At 44.1% G+C, this 23229-nt stretch overlaps 1 protein-coding gene across 2 annotated transcripts in view; it reads left to right on the top strand.

The window, feature by feature from the left end:
* LOC122541888 (annexin A4) overlaps positions 1-15365 on the top strand; it is a 77682-nt gene extending 62317 nt beyond the window's left edge. For both annotated transcript variants that reach the window (XM_043679055.2, XM_043679054.2), the window contains 4 exons: positions 1049-1144; positions 6469-6527; positions 11137-11259; positions 14300-15365. In XM_043679055.2, the coding sequence (XP_043534990.1) occupies positions 1049-1144; positions 6469-6527; positions 11137-11259; positions 14300-14359 (338 nt within the window). In that variant the 3' untranslated portion in view covers positions 14360-15365. The remainder of the gene's footprint in view (positions 1-1048; positions 1145-6468; positions 6528-11136; positions 11260-14299) is intronic.
* The last annotated feature ends 7864 nt before the right edge of the window (positions 15366-23229 follow it).

Below are 23229 nucleotides of genomic sequence, written 5' to 3'. Positions count from 1 at the left end.
CAGTGATAGTTTCACTTCTTTCATGTGTAAATCACAAAACCTTTTTTTTTAAAAAGTTGCATTCTCTGGTTAGCTATTAACAATGGTGATAGCTAGACAATATGTTGAAGGTGTTGGCCCCCTGTGTTCTCTGTCTGTGCTATGATGTTTAGATTGATTCTAATCTAAAAAGTGAGATAACGGAGTTTTACATAAATTCATACAGTTTTTGAGCTCAGAGTTCTACATGAATGCATGCAGTTTTTGAGCAAAGTACAATGTAACCCTGCAAGTACAAATTCACCCCACAAAATATGTGTGCATGTGGGTCTTTGTCTGTCAATGTGTGTGTGTCTGTCTGGGTTGGGGGTTGTGAGTGTGAGAAAGTGTATGTGTGTGTGTGTAGTGAGTGCAGAGTGTCTTAAGTCTGTGAGAGGGTGCATGTGTGAGTGTGGGAGTGTGTGTGTCTGTAAGGGTGTGTGTGGGTGTCTGTGTGTATTTGTGTCCGTGTGTGTATGTGTGTATAGGAGTAAATGATCAACACACCTCTGGTCAGGACTGACCGTCACCTAATGTATATGCTGCAGTGTATCTTGTAAATGCAATATACAGCAGAAGTAATGTGTACCATCTACAAAATTCACTGCTGTAACTCACCAAGATTCCTCCAACAATACCTTCCAAAGCCACAAACTCTGTCACTTAAAAGGACAATGGAAACAGATACATGGGAACACCATCACCTGCAAGTTCTCCTCCACTTTACTCACCATTCTGACTTGAAAATACATCGCCTTTCCTTCAGTGTTGCTGGGTTAAAATCCTGGAATTCGCTCCCTCAGGGCATTGAAGTGCAGCCCACCATCATCTTGTCTAGGGCAATTAGGGATGGGTAATAAATGTTGGCCCAATCAGCAATACCCATGGCCCAAAAACAAATAAAATAAAATTCTCCCAGAATCTTTTGGATTTTAGGTTATGTATCATCTTAGTTATGAAAATCTATTGATTTCTAGAAATAGAATACCAAAATATTTTAAGGTTAAAAGCTCTGCATTTTTAATTTCAGTGTTTGAGGAGTATCGACAGGTTTGTAAATATGATATTGAAAAGACCATCAGCCGGGAGATGTCTGGGAACCTGGAGCGAGGCATGTTGGCAGTAGGTGAGTCAACTTCTGATAATATTGATACGAATACAAATATTGCCACACTAACAGAGTACTATATTCTCTTGATATACTCTTACAATTTAACCAGGTTGATTAAGTAAAGAAGAAAGATCTTCAACAACTGGATTATGTCATTATGGGTTTTAACTGTATCTTTTCAGAGTTTGGAAATGTTGCCATTTTGATTTGGGAGGACAAAGGGCTTAATTGCAGAATGCTGTGTTTTGTCCAGCTGCTTTTTCCCAAAAGGAAATGATGCATCAGTATGTGGAAACTGTTACAGTAACGTTGAAGGAGTGAGGTGGAACATTGCAATTGATCTGTCAGAGCTTCCTGAGTGCAGCCACTAATTATAGAACATAGAACATAGAACATAGAAGAATACAGCGCAGTACAGGCCCTTTGGCCCTCGATGTTGCGCCGATCCAAGCCCACCTAACCTATTCTAACCCACTATCCTCCATATACCTATCCAATGCCCGCTTAAATGCCCATAAAGAGGGAGAGTCCACCACTGCTACTGGCAGGGCATTCCATGAACTTACGACTCGCTGAGTGAAGAACCTACCCCTAACTTCAGTCCTATATCTACCCCCCCTTAATTTAAAGCTATGCCCCCTTGTAATACCCGACTCCATACGCGGGAAAATTGTGCAAGCATCTGAAAGAAGATACAATACTTTCCATGTTAGAGGGATATCTCAGTGCCCTCTACACTGCCCAGGAATTATTTATCAAATTGTATAGGCAATTACGGCAGTCGGTTTGTACACCGCAAAGTCACCCAATAAGGAATGATAAATGACTGAGTGATCTGTTATGGGTGGAGTTGGCAAGGTATAAATATTGACTGAGGCACATGGACTTAGATGACAGATCAGCTGTGATCTCTCTGAAAGACACAACAGCTTGAGGGACTACATAACCTCTTGCTATTACTAGGTCTCCAAGACACATTCCCAGCTCTCTTTGAAATAGCAACCTAGGACTCATTGAAATGACAAACATCGCTGACCAGGCAGCATTCTCTTAGTGTTGCACTGAAGGTAAACCTGGCTAATAGGTTCATGTCCTTGAAACCCTGAGGTTCAGAGGTGAGACCCTATCTCTGATTCAAGCTGCCACATGTAGAAACACAGTCAGAAATGTTCCATTTCATTCATAAGAGATCCTAGCAAAAGTATGAGGTGGGAGTGGCTTCTATTTTTGAAAAGGGTGACAAAGACTCCATAGGAGAAAGTGAGGACTGCAGATGCTGGAGATCAGAGCTGAAAATGTGTTGCTGGAAAAGCACAGCATGTCAGGCAGCATCCAAGGAGCAGGAGAATCGATGTTTCGGGCATGAGCCCTTCTTCAGGACTCCATAATCTGGATTTTAAAATGGACGGTATGGATTGGAGAAATCCATTTTTCTGGATAAAGGAGGGGAAAGTTAAGGAGAGAGCAGAGAAATGTTATGTATCGATACACAGGTAATGTTTTTTCCCTCGTGTATTTCATTCTTTGATGCTTTCCGGATTCTCATTGTGTGGATTAGTGCAGCAAAGGTTGGTGTTGGTTTTTGTGCATGTCTTCGCTGTATGTGTATGTGTGTGTGTCCGTGTGAGTGCACACAGCAGGCCGCTGGAAAGGGTGATTTCTCCCAATGAAACAGTATTTCCCACATATAGCACTTGGGCAGTAACTTATCAGTGAAATACAATGAGTGTGCCTTGGTTTGTACTGTCTGGGCAAAACTCTCTGCCAACACAACTGTAGAATTCTACTGCCCCAGCCTGAATTACCTGAGTTACAGACATATTGTCACACGAAAGTCCATCCCTCTTACTCTCTGCTGAAAACCAATGCTTTCTCGCGGATTTCCCACAGTTTGTCTTCCCCTGTTGAAATGGTTGTGTGGTGTTTTAATAATCCTATTCCAGGTAGCTTTTCTGATTTGGTCTTCACCCTTTGAGCTGGTTGTGTTTTATATTCTGAGTCTCTGATCTGTGCCCGAGTCCTTGGCCCTTGGTTTCACTGGACAGATTCCATCTGAGTATTTGTAAACCAGGTTGTTTGAGCCAACGGTCTCCTGAAAGAGCTAAAGATTGTTGTCAGTGTTTGCATGCATGAATTAAACACACTGTTATCTAGCAATAAATTAACCGCTCTGTTATACCAGCAGCGAAAGGACTTTGACATGAAGTGTTTGTGAAATGACACTACCACTGGTACTTGGCAGTCCTAGTTTCTATTCTAGTGTAAGGTTTGGAATGTGTGCTGAAAACAAAAAATGCTGGAGGTGACAGCGGGTCGGGCAGCATCCGTGGAGAGAGGGCAGGCCAACATTTTGAGTCTAGATCATAGCAGAATGTTTGAAATGTACAGTCATTTGTTGTCGGCATGTATTGCCATATCTTGGAATATGACAGGAGGCCTGTGACATTTTAGCTTTGCTGTCAGAGTTCTGCTTCGTTCAGCTACTGTTTTCAGTTTATCTCACTCTTGACTTGCCGATGAGGAGTCCTACTTCACACAGAGAGAGGAGCCAAAGCAGCCAGCATTTGATTTTGAAGTGGTGGCTGGATGAAAGAGAAGGGACCAGAGGGATTTTGAAGCAGTGATTTTAGTTGGAATAAGCTTACAGTTAGTTCTAGAAGGATCATTTGGGCCAAATGGCCAGTTTGTGTACTGTATGTCCTATGTAACTCCATGTACTCACTGTAGCAAGCAGCTTAAGGAAGTGGACAGAATGAAACTAATTTTATATTGGGGTAATGGAATTGTCTGTGGTGCTGGACCCAGTATTCTTCAGTCTATTCTGCTCCCCTTTAACACAGTATTCCCTGACCAGGCAAATTGCACCATCTAGTGGTATACCCTAAAACTACACTATTTTGAACCAATCAGAAATTTCTGGCAGCTCTTCTGTGCAGAAACTCATTAAACTCCCATCAAAATACAGCTGCCTTACTGACTGTATTGAATTACTAGATACCCAGGATGTTTTACTTTAGATTATCCTTGGCATATTAGTTTTTTTTAACTGCTCTTTTTCCTGACTCTGCCCTCCTGCCGTCCACCCTTCTTCATAAAATAAAATTTTGCATTTATATAGCATCCTTCACAACCTCAAGGTGTCTCTAAGTGTTCTATAGCCAGTGGGCACTTTTCAAATTGTGTTTGTTATTGACAATGGAAAGGTATCTGCCAGTCTGTGCACTGCAAGATGCCCTGAACAGCAATGTAGTAATCACGTGGATTAGTTTTTGGGTGTTTCTGTTTTCCCACATTGTGGTGTTTGCTTTAGACCAGTGGCATTGCCGGGGTGGGGCTTAAATGCATACACCTAGAGTCAGAATGTTGTGTTCCTAAACAGGATAGTTGCTGCATCTTGAGCTCTCACATTTGACCCTGGCAGAATGCTCTATGGTAGACAGGCAGGAGGCTGGAAGAACACAGCAAGCCAGGTAGCATCAGGAGGTGCAGAAGTCAGTGTTTCGGGTGTAACCCTTTTCAGGGTGAGAGGGGGAAAATTTAAAAGGGACCTCCGTGGCTACTTTTTCACACAGAGGGTAGTGCATATATGAAATGTGCTGCCAGAGGAAGTGGTGGCGGCTGGTACAATTACAAAATTTAAAAGGCAACTGGATGGATATATGAATATGAACAGCTTAAAGGGATATGGGCCAAATGTTGGCAAATGGGACAAGATTATGGAACTTGCGCAAAAAGGAGTATGGAGAAAGGGGAGAGTGGAGGTGGCTGAATGTGCATCTGAAAAGGAGACTTTTGCAGTTGGGGAGATACCTAGTGAATCAGCAAGATCTTGAGAGAGGATATCAGGGTATAGGAGTATGAAGGCTAAAGGCTTTATCAATGCAAGGGAAAGCTAGGGGCAGCTACAGTAGAACTGAGTTACCCACACAAGGATGTAAAGCTGGGGTACAGTGACGGAATCTGTAAATGAGGAGTCTGGTAAATCTTTTTGTAGGCGTAGCTTTTATTTGATCCCTCTGTGAGATGTGGGCAACGTGCGTTTATTGCCCATCTGTAATAGCCCTCGGAAGATGGTGGTGAGCTGGTCCGGCTAAATCCACGGTGCTGATAGAAAAGAAAATCTTACCCAACAAAGTGCACTGTGAGGTTTACCTTGATTAGCATAAAGTGCTCTTGCCAGGTTGAGACTGGCAACAGAGTATATGCGAGGAATCATGGGGTATGACTGTTGGACCCTGAGTGCAGCACTATGATATGCTACAGTTTCCAGTTCTCAAGCACCAGTTAAATCCCCTCAGTACTGACCAAGGGTTCAGTTTTCTCTCAAAGTGTTTGTGGAGCTTGCCAATCGACGTAGAATTTGTTCAAGAATTCTCCACACTTTTTGTCTGAATATATGACCTCTGTATTTTTCAGTCTGTACCTCTTTTAGAGGGTGGCATGATGGCTCAGTGGTTAGCACTGCTGCCTCACAGTGCCAGGGACCCAGGGTTTGATTCCACCCTTAGGTGACTATCTGTGTGGAGTTTGCACATTCTCCCTGCGTCTGCGTGGGTTTCCTCTGGGTGCTACAGTTTCCTTTCACGGTCTAAAGATGTGCACGTTAGGGTGAATTGGTCATGCTAAATTGCCCATTGTGTTCAGGGAGATGTAGGCTAGGTGGATTAGCCATGGGAAATGCAAGGTTACAGGGAGAGAGGTGGGGGTTGGGAGCGGATCTGAGCAGGATGCTGTTCAGAGGATCAGTGTGGAGTCGATGGGCCGAATGATCTGCTTCCACACAGCAGGGATTCTGTGATTCTAGAGCTGGGCATTGCATTGTTGAAGCATATAAGATTCTAAGGGGCGTTGGCAGGAAAGAAATGGAGAGTGCTTTTCAGAGAATTTAGACCTAGGAGTTCACTTTTTTTAAACTAAAAAATCAGCAATTGCCCATTTGAAACATAGGTTTAGGTGATTTTTTTTTGAGTGTTGTGTGCCTTTTATAACACTTCCTGAAAAGGTGCTGGGAAGCAGAGTTGATAAATACTTTTTAAGGCAGTGATAGATTCGTATTTAAAAAAGGGATAAAAGTCATTTAGGTAGAAATATAGAATTGACCAGCTATGATCCGATTAAATAGTACAGCAGGCGCAAAGGGCTGATTGGCCAACTCCCGATCCTTGTTGTATTGCCATCAATGGTTGATATTGTGGACAAGATCATTCACTTTTGCTGCTGAGAGTCTTTGGTTCCTTCATTCGATTGTGTGTGTGTGTGTGTGTGTGTGTGTATTGTACCACTGGATTATGATCTATGTATTGACAAAGACTAACATACCACTAATGTCCATTTCACAGTGAAATGTCTGAGAAATACCCCGGCCTTTTATGCTGAAAGACTCTACAAGTCAATGAAGGTAAAGCTTAATGTTATTACGTAGCTTGTTTTGCTAGATCAGCTCCTGTTTATACCCAAACAATACTCCTTGCTTGCTCTCTCCTGGGCTGATACAACTGATTCTCCCTTCTAAAGTTGTTTGCTGTATTAGAGTGTGTTCTTTCACCCTTCCTCTCCAAAGTTGACAGAGCTCCCTTTAAGGAGAAAGTGAGGACTGCAGATGCTGGAGTGACAGAGTCAAAATGTGTGGCGCTGGAAAAGTACAGCGGGTCAGGCAACATCTGAGGAGCAGGAGAGTTGATGTTTCAGATATAAGCCCTTCACCAGCAATGTGGAGGGGGTTGGTGCAATTTTCCTGGTAATTCTGTGCTGAATCTAGCTGGGGTTTGATATGGTGAATTGTACCAGTTGCCTCAGTCTGTTTTAATGGTGGACCACGTTGCTTATTTTGAATGTTGGTTTGCTCGCTGAGCTTGTAGGTTTGCTCGTTGAGCTGGAAGGTTTGGTTTCAGACATTTCGTCACTATACTAGGTAACATCATCAGTGAACCTCCAGATGAAGCACTTGTAGTATGGCCTGCTTTTTATTTATGTGTTTAGGTTTCTTTTGGTTGGTGATGTCATTACCTGAAGTGATGTCATTTCTGGTTGTTTTTCTCAGGGGGTGGTAAATGGGATTCAAGTCAATGCGTTTGTTGATAGAGTTCTGGATGGAATGCCATGGTTCTAGGAATTCTTGGGCATGTCTCTGTTTGGCTTGTCCTAGGATGGATGTGCTGTCCCAGTCGAAATGGTGTCCTTCCTCATCTGTATGTAAGGATACTAGTGAGAGTGGATCTTGTCTTTTTGTGGCTTGTTGATGTTCATGTATCATGGTGACTAGTTTTCTGCCCATTTGTCCAACTGCTCATGAACATCCACTAGCCACAAAAAGACATGACTCACTCTCACTAGTATCCTTACATACAAATGAGGAAGGACACCACTTTGACTGGGACACCACATCAATCAAGCCAAACAGAGACACGCACAAGAATTCCTAGACGCATGTCATTCCAACCAGAACTCTATCAACAAACACATTGATTGGGATTCCCCGTGAGAAAAAGAACAGGAAATCACATCACTGCAGGAAATTACATCACTAATCCAAGGAAACCTAAACACATAAATAAAAAGTGGGCCACACCACCCGCTTCCCACTTCGTCGGGAAGCTCACTGATGATGTTACCTAATGTGATGATGAAATGTCTGAAAACGAACCTTCCAGCTCAGTGAGCAAACCTACATCCAGAACCTCAACCTGTGCTACAAATCTTTGCAAAACTTGCTTATTTCAAATTGTGGTCTCATGGTGGAGGAGTGTGTGAACCTTAGTGTGATCAGCACTGAAGCTGTGTTAGGCTGCTGACCTCCTGTGCAGAGTAGAAGCTGTCTGCCTTACGACACAAGGAGGAACAGAGATAAAGTAGCTGCCAAGTTTCTCTGCTTTAGCATGTCTCACAACCAGTTTCAACATGGATGCAACAAGGTCTGCAAAGCAGAGTGATGGTCTACCCTTACAACCAGAGAAGGGTGCTTGGGCCAAGGGTTCTTGAAGTTAGGATGAGAAAAGATCTAGAAAAATATCTTTTAAAAAATTAGGGTGGCACGGTGGCTCAGTGGTTAGCACTGCTGCCTCACAGCACCAGGTTCCCAGGTTCAATTCCAGCCTCGGGGTGAATGTCTATGTGGAGTTTGCACATTCTCCCTGTATCTGCGTGTGTTTCCTCCGGGTGCTCCAGTTTCCTCCCACACTCCAAAGATGTGCAGGTCAGGTGAATTGGCCATGCTAAATTGCCCATAGTGTTAGGTGCATTAGTCAGAGGGAAATGGGTCTGGGTGGGTTACTCTTCGGAGGGTCAGTGTGTACTGGTTGGGCCGAAGGGCATGTTTCCACACTGTAGGGACAAAAAATTATGCATTTTTTGAGACGAGAACTGTGTTGAATAGAAAATGTCTCCTCTCGTAGCATCATCTTGGGTACAAATCTTAGATACAAAAGAAGAATAAAGAAGATTGGTCAGAGCATTGAGTGTAAGAGTTGGGAGGTCATGTTGCAGCTGTACAGGACACTGGTTAGGCCATTTGGAATACTGCATACAATTCTGGTCTCCCTCCTATTGGAAGGATATTGTGAAACTTGAAAGGGTTGAGAAAAGATTTACAAGGATGTTGCCAGGGTTGGAGGTTTTGAGTTATAGAGAGAGGCTGAATAGGCTGGGATTGTTTTCCCTGGAGCGTCAGAGGCTGAGGGGTGACCTTATAGAGGTTTACAAAATCATGAGAGGCATGGATAGGGTAAATCGACAAGGTCTTTCTCTGGGATGGGGGAGTCCAGAATTAGAGGGCACAGGTTCAGGGTGAGAGGGTAAAAATATAAAAGAGACCTCAGGGGCAACATTTTCACACAGAGGGTGGTGTGTATGTATGGAATGAGCTGCCAGAGGAAGTGGTGGAGGCTGGTACAATTACAACATTTAAAAGGCATCTGGATAGGTACATGAACAGGAAGGGTATAGAGGGATATGGGCCAAATGCTGGCAAATGGGATTAGGTTAGTTTAGGATATCTGGTCAGCATGGATGAGTTGGACCGAAGGGTCTGTTTCCGTGCTGTACATCTCTATGACTGTATTACAATAAGTTGCATTACCTTGCAGTGATTCATAGAATAAATTAGAAATAAGACATGGTTAAAAGAATAAATATTACAGCCAGATAAACAGCTTGCAGATAAACATTACATTGCAGTAGCTCAGCTCAGGGACTCCCACACTTTAAAGCTGCTGACTGCCTGCACAGGACCCCAGTTCAATAACCATCCCCGCTCCAGCCCGCTCTGCTCCACGCTCCAGCCCACTCCGCTCCACGCTCCTGCCCGCTCCACTCTGATTTTCAGCTGCTCTGCTCCAGCTCTTAGCCTCTCCAAGTTAAGTTTTCTTATTAGAAGAAAAACACTTTCAAATCTTAGAGGAAGAAAAGGGTGAGGAGAACGTGGAAGGATTGACATGTCCTGGGCTGAGGAGCCAGGTCGCTGCCTAGTCTATCAATGCCATCTTGAAGCTCCTTGTGTTGCCCACATCAGGAGAATGTTTTGAGGAGGGCAAGCTGAAAAGCTTTGACAAAATGGATGCTTTTGTTTTGTGACACTCAAGATCTATATCACCAAACAGTTTATTTTTATGCAGTTTCTTAACTCCCATTTGAAATTCAGATGTCTGGAAACCCTGTATTCCCCTAACCCAGACCAATTATATTGCTCCCGTTCATTTTGTGTCACCAGCGGCAGTCAAGCCAACTAGGTTCCAAATTTTGAAATTCTCTGAGTTAGTGACCGAGCAATAGAAAGAGTTTTGTCCCCAACTTACTTGAGCAATTGCAATGTGCAAAAAAATGAGTTAATATTTTGAGTGGAAATTATCTGTCAGAACTAATGCTAGAAGATAAACAACACAGGTTTTCACAGTGGCCGCAGGAAGGGGGAAGGGTGAGAAAAACATGTTGGAATATTTAAGGTGAAGATATTTTTTCTGTATGCACCCAGTTTTTATTCCCCAGAGAATGAATATTACATTTTCCTCTCCCTTGCATGTTTTGTGCCAGTGATTCTGAGTGAATTAGTTTGTAATTAGAACTTTATGGAATTTAATAAAGAAAATAATGAGAGTACATCACAGGTTTTGGTACAATATTTAAAAAACAACAAAAGGTTTTTGTTTCATCTCTGCTTCTCTCTCCTCAATAGAGCTTGGGTAGTGTATTACTATTACTCATTGTCAGTCTAGTTTTCTGATTGTTCTCTTAAGATTGGCCTTGTCTGATCACTTTGTAACTTAAATAAGAGCTCTTCAATTGTGGAATCATCTCTACATTGGACATTATCTTCTTGTGTTGAGTACAGTCAGTACTCTGAACAGGATCCAGGAGGCTGAGTGGGTGGTTCAGCCCCTTGAGTCTGCTCTGCTATTCAGTATGATCAAGACCAATCTCCTCTTGAGATCCCATCTCAGCCCATTGAAAAAATATGCTCTTTGACAACAATCTATCTATTAGTCATGTGGCCCTGTAAATGCACTGGCATTGAAATTTCAATTGATGTGCTATGATTGATGTTTTGAATAAAGATATTAAAAATCTTTGCCATTTGCTTTTAAAAAGAATAATCGATTTTAGCAGTACACCCCTGCCTACTCCAGCCACGACTGTCATAGCTAAGAAATGGAGGAACATGGAATAATTCTGATGGGAATGAAGCAGATCAGAGTCAGTCTGGTGCTGGCAAAGCACAGCCAGTCAGGTAGCATCCGAGGAGCAGGAGAATCGATGTTTTGGGCATAAGGTCTTCGCGCGTGAAACTTTTACTCTCCTGCTCCTCAGATGCTGCCTGACCAGCTGTGCTTTTCCAGCACCGTACGTTTTGATTCTGATCTCCAGCATCTGCAGTCCTCACTTTCTCCTATGGGATTGAAGCAGCCAAATTTTTGGAATACAAACTGATGGTCGGTCTTTAGGAAGGCAGAATTAGGCAAGTAATGTTCCTTGTATCTCACCTATTGGTATGTGTGTTTTCCCTCTTTCCCATTTAGGGTTTGGGGACAGATGACAAAACACTGATTCGCATCATGGTGTCTCGTTGTGAGGTTGATATGTTGGACATCCGGGCCGAGTTCAAGAAGATGTATGGACAGTCGCTGTACTCCTTCATAGCGGTAACTATGCCTCTTCCACATTTTATCATTAACACGTGCTCAGTGTGCAAGAGGTAGTTCCTCTGCTTCTGTTCATTGTGCTTGCAGCTTTTGTTCACACTTTACCCACGGCATAGAAGATGGTAGCTAATTTGTGTTGACTTAACGAGCTGATCCCAGATTGGATGAGAAAAATGAAACCAGAAACCGGCTCATAACTCTCTTAAAAAGATACACAGATGTTTACACAAATAGTGTAAGTGACCTGGACGGTTCTCGTGTTGGCTCAGTGAAGGGCAGGAAGCTGCCTCAATTCCATTTACTATTCCCAATAAGTAGCAGGCAAGCACATAAAGGATGGGCCTGTCAGGGAGGTATAGGAATATCGATGTGCCTGTGGAACTATAGCCCAGCAACAGCCAGCACCTTTTTGGAGAGAGAAAGACTGCTAATGGATAACCTTGACGTAGTTTAACTTACATTATACTGGGGTTAAATAGGGTAGATCTACCATTTGTTAATTTGTGGGATGTTTGCTTTGCTGGCTGGCCAGCAATATTGCCCACCCACAACTAAACTTTGAGACAGTGAGGTAGTGATTCTCCTTCTTGCACCACTGTAGGCCGAAGGGTCAGTTTCCATGCTGTACATCTCTATGACTCTGTGGTGCAGAGACAGTGACAAGATTGTTAGGGAGGACATTTAAGGGTTTTGACCCAGCGACAATGAAGGAATGGTGATAGACTTCTAAAGTCAGAAGTCACACGACACTAGGTTATAGTCCCAACAGGTTTATTTTAAATCCCAAGTTTTTGGAGTGTTGCCCCTTTGTCAGGTGAAGTGACTTCACCTGATGAAAGGGCATGCTCCGAAGCTTGTGATTTTAAGTAAACCTGTTGGACTATAACCTGGTGTCGTGTGACTTCTGACTTTGTTCACACCAGTCCAACACTTTCATCTCCATATCACGATATATCACAATGGTGTCAACTTCAGAAGGGGAGATGTTCCCATGCATCTGCTGCTAAATTTTGCAAAGCAAAAGACAGTCCGTCACTAATAAATCCAATAGGGGATTTAAAGAATCTTCTGTCCTCAGTGGTTAGAATGTGGAACATTCTATTGTTTGCAGTGGTTAAGGCAAATAATAGATTGAGACCCAACCTGCTGAATATCTCCTGATTAAACAAATCCCTCCTCCAAGAAATTGGCCTTGTGAACATTCTCTCAACAGCTTCCAATGCAAATGCATCCCTTCTTTGAGGTGACCAAAACTGGACATGGACTCCAGAGTATGGTCTCATCAATGTACACTTGGAGCTAGGCCTATGCATTTCTATACTTCATCCTCCGTGCAATAAAGGCTGACATTCTGTTTGCCTTCTGAACTATTTGCTATACTTGAATGCTGACTTCCACTGAGTCCTGTGAATGGACCCTCTGTCCCACAGCGTTCTGAAATCTCTGCTCTGCAGTAGATTTCCCTGGAAATAATACAGGAGCTTTGGAGAGTGCTGGAGGCTTGGTCAGTGTTGGTCAGTCAATATTTCAGCCTGTCCTTGTGCACAGTTCACATGTGGACCTCCACCGGACAACAGACAAGTCTGGTCTAATCAGGAACCGAGGCCAATTGCTCTGGGTCATTGTCTCACTGAATTGAGAGACTCACTGAGCTAAATGGCTCCTTGACTTCTTCCTTCATTTAACACTCCCTCTGCTGGATTCTTCTAGCTTTGCAGAGATTGGGGATCTGACCTGACACAATAACACCCAGCTCACCATTGGATTAATTCCAAGGCTTCTGTTCAATATAAACCAGCAATGATCAAATGGAACAGTCTCCTGAGTCTAGATTAGAATGGTGCTGGAAAAGTACAGCAGGTCAGGCAGCATCCGAGGAGCAGGAAAATCGACGTTTTGGGCAAAAGCCCTTCATCAGGAATACAGGCAGGGTGCCTGCAGAGTGGAGAGATAAATGAGAGGGGGGTGGGAGTGGGGAGAAAGTAGCATAGAGTACAATAGGTTAATGGGGGTAGGGATGGAGGTGATTGATCAGAGAGGAGGGTGGGGGAATAGCAAAGAGTACAATGGGTGAATGGGGGTGGGGATGAAGGTGATAGGTCAGAGAGGAGGGTGGAGTGGATAGGTGAGAAGGAAGATAGGCAGGTAGGACAGATCATGAGGGCAGTGCTGAGCTGGAAGGTTGGAGCTGGGGTGAGGTGGGGTAAGGGGAAATGAGGAAACTTGGTGAAATCCACATTAATGCCATGGGGTTGAAGTGTTCCGAGGCGGAAGATGAGGTGTTCTTCCTCCAGGCGTCGGGTGGTGAGGGAGCGGCGGTGGAGGAGGCCCAGGACCTGCATGTCCTCGGACAGTCTCCTGTCACACCTTAAATACAGTCAAAAATTACATGACACCAGGTTATTGTCCAACAGGAGCTTGCGGTTTCAAATAAACCTATTGGTCTATAACCTGGTCTCATGTGATTTTTGAATTTGCCCATCCCAGTCCAACACCGGAACCTTCAAATCTTAAATGCAGATACAGTAGGGGGATGACATGTCACACTATGAAAATGTGGAGGTGCTGGGTGGACAAAGTTAAAAATCCTGCAACACCAGGTTATAGTCCAACAGGTTTATTTGGAAGCGCTAGCTTTCAGAGCATTGCTCCTTTATCAGGTTGCTGTGGAGCAGGATCATAAGACACAGAATTTATAGCAAAAGATTAAAATTCTGTGTCTTATGATCCTGCTCCACAGCTACCTGATGATGGAGCAACGATCTGAAAGCCAGTACTTCCAAATAAACCTGTTGAACTATAACCAGGTGTTGTGTGATTTTTAACACTACGAAGAGTCACTGGACTCAATGTTAACTCTGTCTTGCCTCCATGGATGCTGGCAGACTTGCTGAGTTTCTTCAGCAACTTGTGTTTTGTGTTTCAGATCTGCAGTTCTTTGTTTTATTTTGTTGATGTGTCACACTTTGCTGTTCAGTGTTAAAACCTCTGAACAGTCCTTCTCATCAGTGGCCCCTCTCTTGATTCCTTTTGTTGCCAGGGTGACACCTCTGGAGATTACAGGAAACTCCTGCTGCAGCTGTGCGGCTCGAATGATTAAGGAGGAAGTGAGCGGCTGAGGTGACAGACAATTTGATGCAGGTTCTCCAAAGAAACAACGTGCCCCATCAATGTGTGAAAGCCTCTCTGTCTTCCTTCTATGGATTTAATTCTGTTTTGTATTGGCTTGTAAATGTGTAATCTGTTTTTATCAGCATTTTCAAGTATGTTCATTTAGCCAAAGTTTGAATGAGTACACTTCCACTTCCCAGAACATTTTAAGACCATCAGCACGGTTATTAATTCCCCTCTGCCCTGAGTGAGTTTCTCAGTAAGTGAAAATGCTGTCGCTGTCAAAGTGTGCAGTTGTCTAGGGGAAAAAAAATGAACTCCACTAATTGCTTAAAGGGAGGTGAGCAGTCTGTATTTTTTTAGAAGTAATTACTGTAAAGCTGCGTGCTGCTGTTTTCAGGATATTCTCGTTGTGCCTTCTTCTTGAGATTTCTAATCTGTCTGTTGGCAGGAAGTTCTTTATTTTCTAACAGTCTTCAATCAAAAGATAATCAACATGTGTCAAGTATGCATGGACTTTTTTTTTGTATTTAGAAAGCTGCATTGTTTGCATAATTGGAACACCAACCAAGAATGTTTTTGTTGTTGAGCCAGTGTTGACCTGTTCTTTCCATCCAGGTCAAATGGCTTGCTCTCTGCAGCATCATTCACCTGCCCAGAATGGAGAGTTTGCAGCAGGGATGTGCAGCCTATATCCTGCCTGGAATTATCCAGGTGCCAAGAGAATTAATTTGGTTCGTGTGCCTACTGTTTCTATTTGGCTTCCGGACCAAAGAATTTGCCAATGACCCCTCATCCAGCTGGTGTTTCTCAGATCGCAGCAGGAACACCAGCGACAGGGAATAAGTGTGTTTAAGTTACCAAACTCTGCAGAGCCAGCCAGGTTTATTGATGGTGAAGAAAGCTGTCTGAAAGTGAGGACCCTTGAGAGAAGGAAGACAATGTGCTAAAAATATAAATAATACAGAAATAAATACTATGCAACTAATTTAAAACTGTTTGCTCAAATCATTCTTGATTGGTTCATGTTAAAATGTGTATTTCTTCTAGTATTTAGGTGGTGGCACTTTCAGTCATCCTGAATTCAGAGTTAATTCCATGAATAACCACATGAAGATATATAAAAACCTTACATTTATGTGAACGTTTCACTAAATGTCTTGATAACCATGAAGTATGGTCTCTGTGGTAATGTAGGAATCATTAGAACCCCTACAGTGCGAATGAAGGCCATTCGGCCCAACAAGTCCACACCGACCCTCTGAAGAGCATCCCACCCTGACCCATCCCCCTACTCTATCCAGGCAATCCTGCACTTCCCATGGCTAATCCACCCAGCCTGCACAGCGCTGGACACTACGGGCAATTTAGCATGGCCATTTCACCTAATCTGCATATCCCTGAAAACAATGGGGCAATTTAGCATGGCCAATCTACCTAACCTGCATATCTTTGGACAGTGGGAGGAAACTCACTCAGAGCACCTGGAGGAAACTCACTCAGACACAGGGAGAAGTGAAAACCCCACAGAGACAATTGCCAGAGGATGGAATTGAACCCAGGTCTCTGACACTATGAGGCTCACTGAGACACTGTGCCACCCTTTGTGGAAACAGGAGCTCCCGCAAGCAGCAATACAATACAGAATATCAATTATCTGAATTTCAGATTATCTGAAGAAAATCTCAAGGTCCCAATACAAACATTACATCAAAGAAGTGTTTCCAACACTGATCCTGTCTTTTGTTTACAGTGATTAAAAATAAAATGCTGCCGAGAATAGTCCTGGTCATCGATGGGAGCCCAGGCACTGTCTCCAAATGACTGACTGCCCGCCCTCTCTCTCCCCCCACACTTTCCCTGGAAATCTACACAGGGATGCACCCTAAACATCCCCTTCCTCAGATAATCTCTCCAACATTGTCCTGTACAGGGTAAAGTTGGGACTTGTCAAAAAGTTGCAGTGATAAGTTTTGTGTGTGTGTGTGCGTGCGCGCGCTATTTGGAGACTCACCCCAAAGGTAGCAGCAGCCTTACTGTTGTCCAGTCCAGCTACCCCGGAGTGGGGCGGGGGTATGTGGGAGGGGGCAGGTTTCGATGGGGTTGGGGGTCGGATTGTGTTGGGAGATGGACGGGGGCGCGTTTGGATGGGTTTGGGGGTGAGCGAGGCAAGGCTGGGTGGGGGGCACGGGGGTGAGGGCCCACACGCTGTGTGCTGCTGCCTAGTCTCCTGAATGGGGAGCAGACTTAGCAAGTGCTCGCTGTGTCAATCTCATTGAATTGATGGGGTGGGGTGGGGGAGGCTTCAGCAATGCTGCCGGTCCCTTACACACAAGTGTGTGTCTGCTCAAAATAAACCCTGAGACAGAGAGAGGGAGCAAGGTAGGTGGGGCGAGAAAAAAGGAAACTTCAGAAAACTCTGAGCCCCAAAGGAGAGGCATTGACTCAATTAACCGAAAAATCAATTATCTGAACAAAATAGTACCCGCCCATCTCGTTCGGACAATTGAGGTTCATCTGTAATGCTCAGATAAACTGCTGGAGTTCCAGTGGGAGGTCTGCATGTGACCTTTGAGGAACCCATATGATCTCCATTCCATTTAGAATCAATTGATGAAAGGTTCAATAAAGAATTGGGCGAAAAGTGAAGACTGCAGATGCTGGAGATGAGAGTCGAGAGCATGGTGCTGGAAAAGCACAGCACAGCAAACAGCATCTGAGGAGCAGGAGAGTCAATGTTTTGGGCAAAAGCCCTCCTCTGGAAAGGCTGACGAAGACCTTTTGCCCGAAACGTCGACTCCCCTGCTCCTCGGCTGCCGCCTGCCTTGCTTTTCCAGCACCACACTCTCCACTCTATAAAGAATTGGTAATCTGCTTCCAGAAACAATTAAGAAAATCTATGGTATGTTTTCTCTTTGATGTTAGACCACCCTAATCTAAAACTGCACAATTACGTTTTACAAGTTCTTATGTTAATCTGATTCATCAATGCAAACAATTGCAACACTGTTTCTTGAAGCTTATCATTTCTTTTAGCCATTACTTAAAAACTGAGATAACAGTTTTGAGGCATTGTTGCTTTGACATTACACTTTGTTGAATTTCTGTCTCATAGCTGTCAGTGTCATTTATTTATTGCGACTTTACAAACTTCATAAAGGCATAAAATACAGCTTTAAATTCAACTTAAATTTGCAAATCACAGGGGCGTGTCAAAGTAGTACAATATCCTTATTGATGAAGGAGCAGCACTCCAAAAGCTAGTTTTTCTAATTCAAGCTGTTGGACTATAACCTGGTGTTGTGTGATTTTTAACTTTGTACAACCCAGTCCAACACTGGCACCTCTAAATCATATCCTTATTATCATGCAACCTGATAAACCAATAATAAGTCTTAGAGTCATCCAGCATGGAATCAGACACTTTGGCCCAACCAGTCCACGCTGACCATGTTCCCAAACTAAACATGTCCGGGCTGACTGCATTTAGCCCATATCCCTCCAAACATTCCCTATACTTATCCAAATGTCTTTTAAACATTGTACTGTCCCCACATCCAAAGGAGGAAGCACATAGAGTCATAGAGATGTACAACATGGAAACCGACCCTTCGGTCCAACCCGTCCACGCCGACCAGATATCCCAACCCAATCTAGTCCCACCTGGCAGCACCCGGCCCATATCCCGCCAAACCCTTCCTATTCATGTACCCATCCAAATGCCTCTTAAATGTTGCAATTGTACCAGCCTCCACCACATCCTCTGGCAGCTCATTCCATACACGTACCACCCTCTGCATGAAAAGGTTGCCCCTTAGGTCTCTTTTATATCTTTCCCCTCTCACCCTAAACCCATGCCCTCTAGTTCTGGACTCACCGACCCCAGGGAAAAGACTTTGTCTATTTATTTTATCCATGCCCCTCATAATTTTGTAAACCTCTATAAGGTCACCCCTCAGCCTCCGACGCTCCAGGGAAAACAGCCCCAGATTGTTCAGCCTTTCCCTGTAGCTCAGATCCTCCAACCCTGGCAACATCCTTGTAAATCTTTTCTGAACCCTTTCAAGTTTCACATCTTTCCGACAGTGGCCTAACCAATGTCCTGTACAGCTGCAACTTGACCTCCCAACTCCTGTACTCAATACTCTGACCAATAAAGGAAAGCATACCAAACGCCGCCTTCACTATCCTGTCTACCTGCGACTCCACTTTCAAGGAGCTATGAACCTGCACTCCAAGATCTCTTTGTTCAGTAATACTCCCTAGGACCCTACCATTAAGTGTACAAGTCCTGCTAAGATTTGCTTTCCCAAAATGCAGCACCTCACATTTATCTGAACTAAACTCCATCTGCCACTTCTCAGCCCATTGGCCCATCTGGTCCAGAGGACAAAGTGAGGACTGCAGATGCTGGAGAGGTTGCAAAGAAGGTTTACCAGGATGCTGTCTGGACTGGAAGGCTTGTCTTATGAAGAGAGATTGACTAAGCTCAGATTTTTCTCTCTGGAGAGAAGGAGGAAGAGCAGAAACCCTGATCGAGGTGTACAAGGTAATGAGAGTCGATAGAGACTTTTCTCCAGGACAGGATTGACGGGGACGAGGTGTCATTGTTTTAAGGTGTTAGGAGGAAGATATAGAGACATCAGAAATAGATTCTTTACACAGAGAGTTGTGAATGCATGGAATGCGTTGCCATCAGTGGTAGTGGAAGCAGAGTCATTAGGGGCATTTAAGTGACTGCTGGACATGCACGTGGACAGCAGTGAATTGAAGGGTGCGTGGGTTAGGTAATTTTATTTTAGATTCTCCAAAGCCTCTGTGTCTTTCCTGTAATAGGGCGACCAGAACTGGACACAATATTCCAAGTGTAGTCTCACCAGGGTTTTGTAGAGCTGCAGCAAAACCTCATGGCTCTTAAACTTGATACCCTGTTAATGAAAGCCAAAAAACACCATATGCTTTCCTTACAACCCTATCCACTTGGGTGGCAACTTTGAGGGATCTATGCACTTGAACACCAAGATCCCTCTGTTCCTCCACACTGCCAAGAATCCTGTCTTTAATCCTATATTCAGCATTCACGTTCGACCTTCCAAAATGCATCACTTCACATTTATCCAGGTTGAACTCCATCTGCCATTTCTCAGCCCAGCTTTGTATCCTGTCTATGTCACGCTGCAGCCTGCAGTAGCCCTTGATACTATCAATGGCATCTCTAACCTTTGTGTCATCTGCAAATTTATGAACGCACCCCTAAATCTCCTCATCCACGTCATTTATAAAAACAACAAAGATCAGAGGCCCAACAACAGAGCCCTGTGGGACACCACTCAACACTAACCTCCAGGCAGAATACTTTCCATCTACAACCACTCTCTGCCTTCTGTCAGCCAACCAATTCTGAATCTAGATAGCCAAATCTCCCTGTATCCCAAACCGCCTGACTTTATGAATGAGCCTACCATGTGGAATCTTATCAAATGCCTTGCTGAAGTCCATATACACCACATTCACTGCTCAACTTTTGTCAACCTGTCTCATCACCTCCTCAAAGAACTCAATAAGATTTGTGAGGCATGACCTGCCCCACACAAAGCCATGCTGACTGCCTTTAATCATGTTATGCTTTCCAAATAGTCATAAGTCCTATCCCTCAGAAATCTTTCCAAAACCTTGCTGACCACAGACGTAAGACTGACTGGTCTATATTGCCAGGCATTTCCCTATTACCTTTATTGAAAGCAGGAACAACATTTGCCTCCCTCTAATCCTCCGGTACGTCTCCCATGGAGAGTGAGGCAGTAAAGATCTTCGCCAGTGGCTTAGCAACCTCCTTTCTCGCTTCCTGGAAGAGCCTGGGATAAATCTGGTCTGGGCCTGGGGACTTATCAATCTTAATGTTTGCCAACGTCTCCAGCACATCAATTTCATCAATCTTGATCTGTTCAAGCCTGTTTCCCAGCTCCTCAAAGTTCTCATTCACAACAAGGTCCCTTTCCTTAGTGAAAGCCAAAGCAAAAAACTCATTTACATATCTACTCAGATTCCACGCACAAGTTCCCTACGCTATCCCTGATCAGCCCTACCTTCTCCCTGATCATTCTCTTATTCCTCATGTTTGAGTAAAACGCCTTTGAGTTCTCCCTAATCTTTCCCGCCAAGCCTTTTTTATGCACCCTCCTGGTTCTCCTCAGTCCTCAGAGCTCCTTTCTAGCAAGCCTGTAATCCTCTAAAGCTGTGTTAGACCCTTGCTTCCTCCACTTACATAAGCTGCCTTCTTCCTTTTGACGAGAAGCTCCTCTGTTCTCGTCATCCAAGGTTCCTTAATCTTACCCCTTCTTGCCTGTTTTAGAGGAACAAATTTGTGCATCACTCGCAACAAATGCTCCTTAAACAGTCTCCACATGTCTGTTGTGCCCTATCTGTAGAACAATTGCTCCCAATCTGTACATCCAAGGTGGGCAGCACGGTGGCACAGTGGTTAGCACTGCTGCCTCACAGTGCCTGAGACCCGGGTTCAATTCCCGCCTCAGGCGACTGACTGTGTGGAGTTTGCACATTCTCCCTGTGTCTGCGTGGGTTTCCTCCGGGTGCTCCGGTTTCCTCCCACAGTCCAAAGATGTGCAGGGCAGGTGAATTGGCCATGCTAAATTGCCTGTAGTGTTAGATAAGGGGTAAATGTAGGGGTATGGGTGGGTTGTGCTTCGGCGGGTCGGTGTGGACATGTTTGGCCGAAGGGCCTGTTTCCACACTGTAATCTAATCTAATCCTGTCTAATAGCATCATAATTTTCTTTTCCTCAATTAAATATTTTCCAATGGTAACTGTTTTTTTCCCTCTCCATGGCTATGGTAAATGTGAGGCAGTTATATTCACTGTCACCAAAGTGTTCTCCACTGCGAGATCTGACACCTGTCCTGGCTCACTGTCGAGCACCAAATCCAAAATGGCCTCTCCCTTTGTCAGCCTGTCTACATATTGAGTAAGGAAACCCTCCTGAACACACCTGACAAACAGGTCCATCCAAACCATCTGCACTAAGGAGCTTCCAGTCAGTATTGGGAAAGTTGAAGTCACAAAACAACAACCCTGCTACATCTGCATTTTTCCGAAATCTGCCAGCCTATGAGTTCTTCGGTCTCCCTACTGATATTAGGGGGTCTGTTAAAAAAAAAACCCATTGAAGTGGCTGCTCCCTAGCTGTTCCTAACTTCCACCCATACTGACTCAGTAGACAAACCTTCCTCGACAACCTACGTTTCTGTAGCTGTGATGCACACTCGGATTAGTAATGCTACACCCCCTCCTCTTTTCCACCCTCCCTGTTCTTTTTAAACATTCTAAACCCTGGAACATCTAGCAACCATTCCTGCCCCTATGAAACCCACGTCTCTATTATGGTCACAACATCATAGTCCCTCTCCATTATGGCCACAACACCATAGTCCTACCGAGCTTTTCCAGCAATTTCTGTTTTTGTTACCTTCTAAACTGCCCTGTCTACCTGTGTCTCCACTTCCAAGGAACTATGCACCTGGACTCCAAGGTCCCTTTGTTTGGCAACAAAGCCCCAGGGCTTTACCATTAAGTGTATAGGTCCTGTCCTGATTTGCCTTTCCATAATACAGCACCTCATATTTATCTAAATTAAACTCCATCTGCCACTCAGCCATTTGGCAATCTGATCAAGATCCCGTTGTACTCTGAGGTAACATTCTTCGCTGTCCACTACAACATTAATTTTTGTGTTATCTGCAAACTTACTACCTCCTATATTCACATCCAAATTATTTATATAAACGACCAAAAACAGTGGATCCAGTGCCAGTCCTTGTGGCACACCACTGGTCATAGGTCTCTAGTCCGGAAATGAACCCTCCACCGCCATACTCTGCCAATTTTGAGCTGATTTTTTTTATCCAAATGGCTAGCTCACACTGTATTCTACATGATCTAACCTTGCTAACCATGCAAAACCTTGTCAAATGCCTTGCTGAACTCCATATAGACAATGTTCACAGCTCTGCCTTCGTCACTTCTTCCAAAAACTTAATCAAGTTAGTGAGATGTGATTTCCCACACACAAAGCCACATTGACTATCCCTAATTGGTCCTTGCCTTTCCAAATGTATGTAAATCTTATCCCTCTGAATCTCCTCCAAAAACTTACCCAACATTGAGGTCAGGCTCGCCAGTCTAGAGTTCCCTGGTTTTTCTTGCCACCTTTCTTAAATAATGGCACTATGTCAACCAACCTCCAGTCTTCCAGCATCTCACCTGTGGCTATCTATGATACAAATATCTCAGCAAGGGGTCCAGCAATCACTTCCCTAACTTCCCATAAAGTTCTGGTGTACATTTGATCAGGTCCCACCTTTGTTGATATTGGACTCAAAATGTTAACCCTGCTTTCTCTGCAAAGATTCTACCAGACCTGGTGAGTTTCTGCAGCAACTTCTGTTTTGTGTGTCATAACATCCCTGAAGAAATTGTTTGAAATATCTCAGTCAAGCATGAATTGCCGATATGGTAAAACTTCCGCCTGCTTATGAAAACTTTTGTATGGAAATAATCCAAGGATGGGTCTTAAAGATTTCAAGTGTTGGGGACATGGCTATTTATTTGGCAGTTTATCCTATGATAATACTCTCCGTGCTCTGAAAACTTTCCACTCACCTCGGTTTCTACACGTACATACTCCGAAACGAGATAGAAAGTTCAGACGGTACACAGTAGTTCAGCCGCTGGCTGCAGTGTAATCCTCCCTCCACTGGTTGCGCTGCTGCTCGCTACTCCCTGCAGTACGGAGGCAGCGCGAGTGCCGGCGGGCGGCGCTGTCGCGGGAGGGTATTTGGAAGG

This window comes from Chiloscyllium plagiosum, unplaced genomic scaffold, assembly GCF_037043375.1.
Source record: "Chiloscyllium plagiosum isolate Xiang-an unplaced genomic scaffold, Cpla_swu_hap1 HiC_scaffold_43, whole genome shotgun sequence".
In the NCBI taxonomy this organism is placed as follows: Eukaryota; Metazoa; Chordata; class Chondrichthyes; order Orectolobiformes; family Hemiscylliidae; genus Chiloscyllium; species Chiloscyllium plagiosum.
The sequence above is the reverse complement of the archived record's forward strand: the minus strand, read 5'-3'. Positions and strand labels throughout refer to the sequence as shown.